We start from the raw sequence: 13161 nt of genomic DNA on the forward strand, positions 1-13161 counted from the left end.
CTACAGCCCCAGCAGGTCAGAGACCCTGATCTTCCCTCTACAGCCCCAGCAGGTCAGAGACCCTGATCTTCCCTCTACAGCCCCAGCAGGTCAAAGACCCTGATTTTCCCTCTACAGCCCCAGCATGTCAGAGACCCTGATCTTCCCCCTACAGCCCCAGCAGGTCAGACCCTGATCTTCCCTCTACAGCCCCAGCAGGTCAGACCCTGATCTTCCCTCTACAGCCCCAGCAGGTCAGACCCTGATCTTCCCTCTACAGCCCCAGCAGGTCTGATTCCCCTTATTGTAAGCCACTCAATAAATTTTTCTCTTCGCAATTACAAAGTAAAGATTAATAAATATTACTTTAGTAGTGTGAGGGTAGTGTGATGGTAATGTGAGGGTAATGTGAGGTTAACGTCAGAGTAATGTGAATGTAATGTAATAATAAATGAGAGTAATGAGGGTAATACAGCAAGTACGTATGCACTGAATTAAAAAAAGTGACCAAATCTCATATTTATACTTCCATGGTAATTAGAAGTAATTAATTTCTTTCTCATTTAAATTGTTCTCCAGATTTTGACGCTAAGCTGCACTTGACGTTCTAACACACACACGGTTTCATGAATAAAGCTTAATTCTTAGGATTTGTAATAATCACGGTGGGGAAGTGAAAAACATCCTCTACAAATACCATCGATGGTTGATAAATATTGACATGTTCATGTTCATCGTATTTGTCAGTTATGACGGGGTTACTGATGGTAGACTTGGTCTATTCTGGGTGCTAATTATCTCAAGTTTTGGGTCTATTTATCTCAATTTATGAGATGCCACAGCTGAGCCAAGCTACAGCGTGAACTTGAACCACAGTTGTTAATGTTGTTAATATTGTTGCTATGCCCGTTGTTGGAGCGATGCTTTTTAACATAATTATGTCTATCTAAAAGTATTCTATTTATAAGAATCCATCGCTATCAAAGTTCGAATTCAAATGCCGTAGGCACCTATGCTTTATTTTCTCCGCAATATTTAAAATGATCGCAGTTAAAATTACTTTGACCACAAAATATTCGAAGCTTGTCCCAAAAATTGATGAAATCTCAGCAAATACGCCTACCGAAGCATATTATTTGATATATGCTTATATATATATATATATTTTATAGTATTTTATTCCGAACAGGTTCACGACTTGGAAGTCACCCATGCACCTAAATCATCATTTTCGGACGATACAAGAGTACTGATGCAGATCATCTACGAGTAGACTAGTCGACAATCTACGATTGGGCTCTGGTGAATGATATGAAATTTAACCGTACAAAGTTTGAAGTAATGAGGAAAAGAATTAGTATAGGGGTCGGAATACAGCACTGCTACTCAGTGACAGACGGCACAGAATTGGAGGAGAAGCGACTTGTTCATGATCTCGAAGTGTTGACGAGAACCGTATCTGCGGTTGACGACCACATCGCGGCATTTGTAACGGAGAACAGACAACAGATGGAGTAGATCTGACGGATATTTCGAAGAAGGGATTGTGAGCCAATGTTTGCTCTTTTCCGTGGCCTGCCGCTAGCATTGAGCGTCTCCTCAAGTCGAGCGAGATGTGGCGATTGGATGCCGTTCAACGGACCTTCATATCCAGGATCATCGGGATGAAGGAGCTGGAATTTTGGCACAGGTTGGAGCATCCGACTACTTACTGGAGAGGACAAAGGAGAGATAAATTATACTGTACGCGTGGGAGATAATTACCGGATTGGTACCCAACTTGCAAAGTGGGACTTTCAAAATAGTAACAGATCAGAATTAAATGAGTGGGAGACTAACCAAGGTCATTGAACAACCGAGCTACAGCCGTGTTCAGACACTTCGGGAAGGATCTGAGGCTCTTCAACGCCTTAAGCTGAAGCTAATAGGGGAGGGATTTCTCCCGTGAGATATTCAACAGTCGACTGGATCCATTTTTGAGCACAATCCCGGATCGTCTGTCTATGCCCCACTACCCTCGGCAAGTAACAAGCAACATAATTTTGCATCAGCTGGCCTAAATGAGAGCAGATGCACTCTGGTTGCGTTCAATGTTCCCTCCGGGCCCCGGGGAGGGGGTAACCTGCCGTCGACGGCTTGGAGACGGAGGACGACGAAGGCAGCACACATGAACTATAGGAAGTACTAAATTCGACAATAAGACATATATGAGGTGTGTGTGGGGTGTATACGTGTGTTGTGTGTGTGATGGGTGAGTTCTTGTGAGAGGTGTAGAGTGGTGTGTGAGTGTGTCCCGGCACAATGTGTCCACCGAAGTATTCTATATCCACTTACGTATTCCCACCTCGCAGGACACGTACGGTGCGCCACAGTCGCGACCCTGCCTTCAGGGCCACCTTCAGCGCAGAGTTGGGCCGTGCAGACGTCAGGGTGAGCTGTGTGCAGTGTGCTGTGTACAGTGTGATGTGTACAGTGTGTTGTTTGCAGTGTGCAGTCCAAGCAACTGTGTGCGGTTCTCCGGAGGCTGTGCAAGGCGGTGCACAAGTGCTCATGTGTTTCGTGCGAATTTTGAGCTCATGTCCTGATCCAGAGCTATCACCAAGGACCTACTCAAGGTATTGAGGTGGATACACCGTTGTCCTCCAGTGCTGGATGCATGCATCGTGTTGCGTATTTAGGGTGAAGTGGAGTGTACAAAGCGGTAGAATATGATGCGTGGTGTTATATGGTACCTGCGTTACAGGAGATGGTGGTGTGTGGTGTTATATGGTACCTGCATTACAGGAGGTGGTAGTGAGGGTGGTGGTGGAGGCGGTGGAGCGGGTGGCGTTATCACCCACAGTGATGGGGGAGCTAACGCTCGCCTTGCGCCACATCCCCGCCACCGCGTTAGCCCCCCGACAACCTCCCTCAACCACCGCCACAACCGCCACAAACGCCACCACCAACGCCGATGATGCCACCGATGAGTCACCGCCTGCCGACGCCTCGTGCCTCACCTACTGCCTCTCCCCGGCCTCGCAGGTGAGGCCATAAGCAACGAAATGGCTTATAATTATGGCCTTTTCAACTCTAATTAATTAATTTTTTAATATTTACAGGGGCAAGTCAAGATTCATTATTTTTTTACGTTCATTTCACTGAGAGATACTAACAAAAAACTGTAAAATAGAAGGCTTCTGGAAACGGAAAACACAGGACTAACAATATTTGAATTTCTTATGAGGGATTGATTAAAATGATTGCAGACAAATACCTATTATATGATTAATAAAAGTGAAGAAAGAAAATATATTTAGGAAGAAATCTATATATGAAGAATATACAGGAAGATCTATGCAGGAAGACCATATAGGAAGACTATGTAGGCAGCCTATATAAAAAGACCATTGGAAGACCAGATAGGAAGACTATATAGGAAGACTATACAGGAAAACTATATAGAAAACTGTATAAGAAGATTATATAGGAAGACTATATAGGAAGATGATACAGGAAGACTAGGTAGGAAGACTATATAGGAAGACTATATAGGAAGACTATATAAAAAGACTATATATGAAGACCTTATTGGAAGACTATATAGGAAGACTTTAATGGAAGACTATATAGGGAGACTATATAGGAAGATTTTATTGGAAGACTATATAAGAAGACTATAAAGGAAGATTTTATTGGAAGACTATTTAAGAAAACTATATAGAAAGACTTTATAGAAGGACCATTAGGAAGACAGGATTCACGATCACATCACGAGAGCCCAGGGCCGACACGGTCATTTGATGACTTTCATTAATAAATTCGTCTTTCTCTGCTCATTACTAATAACTGAAATGTCGAATATGATGTGTGATGGTATTGTATAAGTATAAATAATAATAGTAATAATTTAATAACCCAGGAAGTATTAAGGCAATTAATGTTGAAATGTTTACTCTTTTATTTCCAATAAAGTTAGATAGGTACAACGCAACTCTGCCAGCCACGAGTGCCAGGGAAACCGTCCTTTATTTCATAAAGTTATCTTTTAAACTTACTAAGGATCTAAGATGATTCTTCTTAACAAAGATTTGTACTTGGTTGCTCTTATAACTAATGTTATATTCATATAACTATTGGACACGAAGCGCTCGAGCGGCTCAGCGTCAAACACATTCGCGGATAGTTAATATGCACAAATGGCGCGCCGTAGTTAAATGCAATCGTGATTTAGGGTAAAGAAGCAACTAGCCTAGGGCCATACTTTCAAAACTCGCTAAGTGAACGTAAGTACTTACGCTCTATTTTCCTTTCTATGATTGGTGGATTTTGCTTGGAAGGCCGTCAATGATTGGCTGATGAACTTACGATCTCTTAACTTTTTTTGAAAGTATAGGCCACTGGATATCTGACGTTGGGTCATTGTTTAATTTAATTTGTTTTGTTGAATCTATGTTAATTCAACGTTGTTTTATGTCATAGACCTGGTAGGAAGACTATGCGCTCCAATTATACAAGATATATGGATATATCAATCACACTCACCATCCTGGTTACCATCACAACCATGGCTGCCACCACCACCCTGGTCGCCCATACCACCCCCATGGCTGCCACCACCCCTTGGTCGCCCATACCACCCCATGGCTGCCACCACTACCATGGTCGCCCATACCACCCCCATGGCTGCCACCACTATATGGTCGCCCATACCACCCCCATGGCTGCCACCACTACCATGGCTGTCCATACCACCCCCATGGCTGCCACCACTACCATGGCTGTCCATACCACCCCCATGGCTGCTACCATTGTTACCACCACTGCCATGGTTGCAGGTGCACGGTCACGTGCTGGTATCCGCAAGTTACCTGCCGACGGCGCAGCGTCTGAGCGTCTGCGTCATCAAAGCCACGGACCTGCGCCACACCCTCGCTGCCGACGCCATTACCCTCTTTTGTGAGTGAGGGTAATGTGAGGGTAGTAAGAGGGTAATGTGAGAGTAATGTGAGGGTAATGTGAGGGTAATGTCAGGGTAATGTGAGGGTAATGTGAGGGTAATGTGAGGGTAATGTGAGGGTAATGAAAGGGTAATGTGAGGGTAATGTGAGGGTAATGTGAGGGTAATGTGAGGGTAATGTGAGGGTTGTGTGAGGGTAGTGTGAGGGTAATGAGAGGGTTTTTGGAGTGAAGGTAATGTGGGGGATTGAGGCTTTTAAAATTTACATTAATAGAATGAGGGTGATAAAAGTTTAAGGGTTTTACGAGGGCAATGAAGTAATGAAATAAATGCGAAGGTAATATAGGGGATTAGATTGGTACACAGGTATGGTGGATCTGAAGGGTAATGTAGGTAGTAAGGGTAATTTCAGGATTGAAGGTGATAATTGCGAATAACATCTTTTGGACCGCGCCATGAATGTGCCCATGAATATATTGAGGACAGTGAGGCCAGTGAAGTAGAAGAGTAAAACCAAGTGAAACAATATTAAAATTTACTCATAGATATGCATAGATAAAACATATTATTATAACAATTATATAACAATAACATGATAAATTATGTAGGTTCTGACTCTCTGAACAATAACAACTTATACAGTAGATAAAACATATCAACAATTATATAATAATAATAACATGATAAATAATGTAGGTTCTAACTCCCTGATGCCCTCAGACCCGTTCGTGCGAGTGCTGCTGCTGAACAAGGGGCGCCTTCTGAAGAAGAAAAAGACGGGCTACTGCAGCCACACCCCCAACCCTCAGTGGAACCAGACCCTGATCTTCCCTCTACAGCCTCAGCAGGTCTGATTAAACATTGCCCTCACATTACCCTGTCTCTTATACACATCTAGATGTGTATAAGAGACAGGTCAGGCAGNGCAGGTCAGAGACCCTGATCTTCCCCCTACAGCCCCAGCAGGTCAGAGACCCTGATCTTCCCCCTACAGCCCCAGCAGGTCAGAGACCCTGATCTTCCCTCTACAGCCCCAGCAGGTCAGACCCTGATCTTCCCCCTACAGCCGCAGCAGGTCTGATTAAACATTACCTCACATTACCCTCACATTGCCCTCATATTACCCTCATATAACCCTCGCATTGCTGTAACTCTATAAATTTTACTTATCACTATTGTAGATTAGACATATAACAAATTTTGCCTTATATACAGCAAGTACTATACTATTTTTTGTCCACATTATTTGATTTATTCACAATTAAAATTGCTTTGACCATTAATTATTCGAAGATTGTCTCAAAAGTCGGAAATATGCCTAGTAATACAATCATATTGTTTTATTCCGAACTGGTTCGATGCAGTTTTAAATAAATAGCAGATTTACTACTGAAAGTTGAAAGTAATTCGACAAGAATGGGCCATTATTACTGAACATTTTAAGAGTATCATACTATCTCAGCGCATTGTATACGTGGGCGTTAAGGGATTACTAAGTTGAAATGAAGTCGTTCGACGAATGTACAGGTTTTCGTAAAATGAACTTAGTGAACAGGGTAACTAAACTAGCTGATAAACGACATTCGCCCCACCTGCAATTAGCGAAGGTAACTAAATTAAATAATTAACGCTCATTAACTCTCCTACCATTAGCGGGGTTAACTAAATGAAACAATTACCCTCACGAATTCTCCTGCAATAAGCGAGGAAAACTAAACCAAATGATAAACCCCCCCATTAACCCCCCTGTAATTAAGGGGGAAACTTAGCTTAGTTATGAACCCATGTTTATTGTTACTCTTATTAAGTGGGTAAATAAACTAAATAATATATCCTCTGCAGACCTTCTGGAATAAGGGGGTAACTACAGTAATTAATAAACCCAAATTCAGCCTCTTGAAAATAGGAGGTAAATAAAGTATATAATATACCTCAATTCACCCTCCTGAAATTATGAGGGAACTAAACTGAGGGTAACTAAACTAAATAATAAATCCCATTGACCCTCCTGTAATTAGTGGTTAACTAGACTAAATAATTAACCCATTGACCACTCTATAATTAGTAGGGGGTAACTAAACTAAGTGATAATCCTCCATTGCCTCTCATGTAATTAGTGGGGGTAACTAAACTAAAAAATACTCGTCATTCGCCCCCTCATGCCATTTTGCAATTAACTTGGTAACTAAACTAAATTTATAATCGTCATTCGCCCCTTCTATAACTAGTGGTGATAAATAACCTAATTATTAATATAAATAATTGAATAATCTATTAACCCCCCCCTAACGCGTCTTCTCTTGCCGCAGGTTGAGACCGTGTCTGTCGTGGTGTGTGTCTGTAGCAGACAGCCCGTCACGGGGTCTGCAGACCTCCACGGTGTAAAGACAACACAGAGGACAGACCAAGACAACAAAAAGGCAGCAGACCAGAAGAAGGCTACAGACCACAGTTCCAACAAATCAATAGACCACAAGAATCAGGAAGACCACAATTATAAAAATTCTACAGACGAAAAAATTCTAGCAGAAAACGGAAGTCTTCACACAAGTCTGCATGAAGTCCCCAAGGTAGGAGAAAAGAAGACTAAAGACAGCGGGGGAGCTGCTGATGACAACGAGGACTGTAATGGACGGGCTGGGGACGGCCTGGACTGCGCTGGGGACGGCCGGGGACAGGTTGGGGAGCGGTACGTTGGTAAGGTCGTGCTGGGGACGCACGTCCAGCCCGCCCAAGCGAGGGACTTTTTCACGGCCATCATAAAGTCCCCGCGCACCCAACACACCCAATGGCTCCCTTTGAAGTAGGCGGCCATCAAGCACTCTCCTTCAAGTCACCACTCCCTATTGACTCACCCTTATTCCCACACTCCCCTCACGGGCTCCTACCTCTAGTCCCCATGCCCCCTCATACTCCCCCTTATGCCCCTCACTCCTTCGTATCCTCAAACTCCCCTTATGCCCCTCACTCCTTCGTATCCTCAAACTCCCCGTATGCTCCCTCAAACTCCCCCTTATTTCCCCTCACTCCTTCGTATCCTCAAACTCCCCGTATGCTCCCTCAAACTCCCCCTTATTTCCCCTCACTCCTTCGTATCCTCAAAAGCCCTCAACGTATCAGCCAATCAGCGTCCAGGCCGCCCCCCTCAGCCAGCCAATGGGAGACACGCATCCCAGGGAGCCGGCAACCGCCTATTATGCGGCACTGTTCCCCTATAAGAAATTTCGTCGTTAATTAATTACGATTTAATTACATTTAAATACAGGTAATTGGTAACTGAATGACAGCTATTAACTATTATATATAATTTTATTATGTATGTAAAGTCGAGATTATTTTTATAAGAATAAAAATGATTATTGATCATTGTTCTAGGTAATGATTTTCAAGCAGATTATTTTTCATTAAAGAAGATATGTAATATAATGATGTTTGTGTCGTGCCGAAATCGCGGAATTGCTGATTCTATGGAATCGGCAATGCTTCATGAAATCGGACGTTAAGAGTTAGAACATAAATACACAGTTAGAGTTAGTAAATGTTAGGTCAAGATCGGTCAAGTTCCTTTATATTCAAATTATTAAAAAAAATAATTTAGCTGATTGACCTAACCCCAGATTCCTATTGTATAAATGCTGATTCTACAGAATCTGCTAACTGGCTGCCGATTCCATATAATCGGCAATTCCGCGATTTCGGCACGACACATGGCGATTACGAAAATTGAATGTGATGTAGTTTATTATTATTATTATTTTATTAGTATATTATTATTTGACCCATTATTTCCGCTGTTGCTCCCTGTCTTCGTTTAAGTATGGAATATTAATGGATAAGAAATGGTGTATAAAAGACGCAGCTTTACGACCGTTGTAGAACTTACGATCGTCCGAGAACCTATGACCATCGAGGAACTTACAATCAAAGTAGAACTTACAACCATCGTAGAACCTGCGTCCGTCATAGAAAATATATACCATTATGGAATATAAGATTTTCGTATAACTTACGACCATCGAAGATCTTACAATCAAAGCAAAACATAGGTCATCGCAGAACTTACGATCATCGTATAACTTACGATCATCGTATAGCTTACGATCCTCGTATAGCTTACGATCACAGTAGATCTTACGATCATCATAGAACTTACGCTCATCGTATAACTTACGATCATCGTATAACTTACGATCATCGTATAGCTTACGATCATCGTATAGCTTACGATCACAGTAGAACTTACGATCATCATAGAACTTACGATCATCGTATAGCTTACGATCATCTTATAGCTTACGATCATCGTATAGCTTACGATCATTCATAGAACTTACGATCATCGTTTAACTTACGATCATCATAGAACTTACGATCATCATAGAACTTACGATCATCGTATAACTTACGATCATCGTATAACTTCATTCATAGAACTTACGATCATCGTTTAACTTACGATCATCATAGAACTTACGATCGTGTATAACTTACGATCATCATAGAACTTACGATCATCGTATAACTTACGATCATCGTAGAATTCCCGGCCATCGTATAACTTACGATCATCGTATTACTTACGATCATAGAACTTACGATCATCATAGAACTTACGATCATCGTAGAACTTACGACAGTCGTAGAACATGCGACAAATCAGCAATGATGAACATTATTATTCCAATACCAGGGTCGCCACACGAACATTGAATGATATTTACTATTTAAAGATAAAAGATCATCTACGAATACATCAGTAGTCTACGAATAGAGATGATAAATGATTATTAATTACAATCATCCAACGATACTCTCAAATAAATGAACGAGAGTTTGTCAAAAAAGCGCTGCACTTTTTTGCCACAGTTGGGTTATCCCGGCCCAGTCCGGGCCGTACTATCCGTGCCCTGTGCAGAAAATGTGTCACTAGTTGGGCATTTTGACCCATACATGTTTCTGAGTGCATAATTAGGTTTAATTACCTCCTGTTAAGTGGAATAATATTGGTGCCTTCACTCCGCCCTCGTTAAGGTTTTCACAATTTATTTTCCTATTAACATTTAATTATGAAATCTCAATAATTTACTTTACCTAACTAATGTAAACTGATTATTTTCTCCTAATTTGATTATTTTCAATAGCTAGAATAAATGGTGATGTATATCCTGAGTTTAAATAATAATCGAATGTTTACGTCGTATGTATAATTAATGTGATATAAATAAATCGTTTAATGACGATACAATACGAGTTTTATTTCTGCTGAATATCCGACGCGGGGGAGCGAACCCACAGCTCAGTAATCACAGGAGGCAGCAAACAGAATATTTATGATGCTGGGCATTAAAAAATGCCCAGCATCGGTAAATAAAAAATTTATCCGGATTTATGATGTTTGACGTAGCCACCGCGAGTGTCCAACGCCCTTATATCTATTACTTTTTGTATAAAAATATATTTGATATATATGTAACGTAATACATTTATTACGTCTCACTATATATAGGATTAAAAATGCCCGTTATAAGACTGAGTCGAGTACAGAGACACTGAAAGTAAATAGGTAATGAGACATATGCGGCTATATTGACATATGATTGAGACATATATTGTCTAAAAACAATGACTCACTCACTATCTTACCCACAGTGCCAGCAGATGGCGACAGAGACATAAGGATTCAACAAGGATTTTGGAAAATATTTATTGCTATGGAAAATATTTTGAGCCGCTATTTCATTCTGTTGTAAAATATTGTGAAATTCTTAAAAAGAGAGCTAAACATGGGCATCTTAGCCGACGTCTTTGCACTTTATCTCTTAAATAGACTGCTTAATTATACGAAGAAGTTTCACAGCAATTCACGTTCAAAGTCAATTTTCCTTCAAACACACATTATTGCTCCGGCAATCGATTTTAAATTTTTGTCATTCGTGTTTAATCACATTTTGACCAACCCTTAATTGTACCCTCTACCATCTCAATGGTTTGTTTAAAAATTAAAAGCGACGAACCCTCACCAGCCAACGTCTGATTTACATATAAGACTCAACGATCGCTCCGAATAATCATGTGAATTGTTTAGCGCAGATTCCCATTGATAAATCCAACAATATGGCCGCTCCGTGCACTTAGGTCGTTCAGTGCACATAGGCCGTAACGTGTACTTAGGCCGCTACGTGCACTTGGGCAGTTACATGTACTTGGGCCGTTGCGTGTACTTGGGCCGATACGTGTACTTAAATCGTTAAATGTACTTAGGCCGTAACGTTTACTTAGGCCGTAACGTGCATTAGGCCGTTACGTTTACTTAGGCCGTAACATGTACTTAGGCCGTTACGTGTACCTAGGTTGTTACTGTACTTAGGCCGTAACGTGCATTTAGGCCGGTACGTTTACTTAGGCCGTAACGTATAATGGAGCGAGTTTCGATAGTACGGCCCATGAGCCACGACTTCGTTCTCTACAAAAGCTTAAGTCAGCGGTTCCGAGAACCATGCCCCTATAATATATAATAATCAACATTGTTAAAACAAAATCAATTCATAATCAACGTTGTTTAAACGAAATTACTTCATAATCAACGTTGTTTCAACAAAATCAACTCATGATCAACGTTGTTTCAGTGAAATCTACTCATGATGTTAGGGATAGCCTTTCAATGTAATAATTTCATAGATAGTTAGGCAACGGGTTTTGTCATTTTGCTTTTTGAGTGAACTATTACGTCACCTCGTCTAGATGCGTCATGTAACTTGTCATTGTTAAGTGATCCACCACAGAGGTTAGTACCTGAATTGTTTATCGTGTTAATCTTTCGTGTTTATGTAGGGTGTTTTTTTTCTGGTGATATTGAATATTTATATTAGGTTATTATTCATGTGTTATATATTATTTTGTTGGCGTTACGTTAATTCAAGTCTTTAATTTGTATTTATTATTGCTTTTCAGCGAGGCTCCGAACTTAGGACATGATTTGGAATTATTAGGCAAGGGCTAAGAGATACACGGTTTATAGTTTTGATATTTGTTTTCTTGTATTTGTCTTTCATTTGTTATTATATTTCTTGATTTATCAGTTTTTCTTCATCCTTTAATTGCGATCATTGGCCACGTGTTTGGGGTTAGAATGCTTATTTATTGAATAGTCCCCAACAATATTCAACATGGTTTCAACGAAATCAATTCATAATCAACGTTGTTTCAACAAAATCAACTCATAATCAATGTTGTTTCATCGAAATCAACTCTTATTCAACGTGGTTTCCACGAAATCAACTCATAATCAATGTTTTTTAACAAAATCAACTCATAATCAACGTTGTTTCAACTGCATTTGCCTGACGGGACGAGTGCCAGACTGTTTCTGAGGCTGACAATAAATAAACTAAATAATAAATCCCTCGTAACCCTCGAGTTGCAGAGGACAACACATACCACCGGCATGATTGAAGTGAGCACTTCCCAGGTAGAACAATCAGAAAAGCATTTGATCACACGTGTTCCAAGTGTTTATTTTTTAATATATTCAAAATATTAGGCGTAATTAATTCAGTTGACGGTATCGCAGGCCAGTTAAGATTCGTCAGCCTAGGACTTACATATCTATGTTTTGATAATTGAATTGCCAGAATTGGATAGAAAACAAGAATACATTAGATTGCTGTCAGTCGTTGATGCTAAACTGATATCATATTAGTTGAAGTTCGCTATGTTAGGACATTGTTTTTCTTTGATGATAAATTGCGAATATTCCTTATTGCTCCAGTAGAATTATCCAATAATATTGGTTTGTGTTCATTTGTAATAGATTTTGAACTCGTGTTGATGTTCGATTGTCATAGTTCGTTGCTGTTTGTCTTCGGGGGATCGGCAAATGATATTTTCGACCCATGCATGCAGATAACATAATTCTGGTGGTCGATAATTTTATGTGATTCAGAAATTGATCGTTCCAGGAATCTGCGAATTATTATTTCGCTTTTTTTCAAGACTTCGAATATATTTTTTGTCATAGGAAATTTACGTTTGTACAATTTTTTATCAGGAATAAATCGAAAATCAGAAAAAATGTTTTGAAATCAATTAAATGAGAAAAGTGATGAGACGTTAACAATGCAAACGTGTATCAGTGGACAGAATCCCTTGAAGTACAATGAGTGTGTTAGCCTGACGCGTGACTCAGGCACAAGACACAACACAACAGAGCGCACGGAACTGAAGACACACGCACTCCATCCACG

The 13161-nt window shown here is 40.5% G+C and overlaps 1 protein-coding gene across 1 annotated transcript; it reads left to right on the forward strand.

Annotated features, from left to right (window-relative positions):
• The first annotated feature begins 2280 nt into the window (after window positions 1-2280).
• LOC108671468 (synaptotagmin-1-like) lies at window positions 2281-8511 on the forward strand. Its single transcript, XM_018159019.2, has 5 exons — window positions 2281-2409; window positions 2764-3003; window positions 4797-4917; window positions 5639-5766; window positions 7228-8511. Exons 1-5 carry the CDS (start codon window positions 2281-2283, stop codon window positions 7723-7725), a joined length of 1116 nt encoding a protein of 371 aa, XP_018014508.1. The 3' UTR covers window positions 7726-8511.
• Window positions 8512-13161: the final 4650 nt, after the last annotated feature.

The sequence above is a fragment of the Hyalella azteca genome, unplaced genomic scaffold (genome assembly GCF_000764305.2).
Source record: "Hyalella azteca isolate HAZT.00-mixed unplaced genomic scaffold, Hazt_2.0.2 contig781, whole genome shotgun sequence".
Lineage (NCBI taxonomy): Eukaryota > Metazoa > Arthropoda > Malacostraca > Amphipoda > Hyalellidae > Hyalella > Hyalella azteca.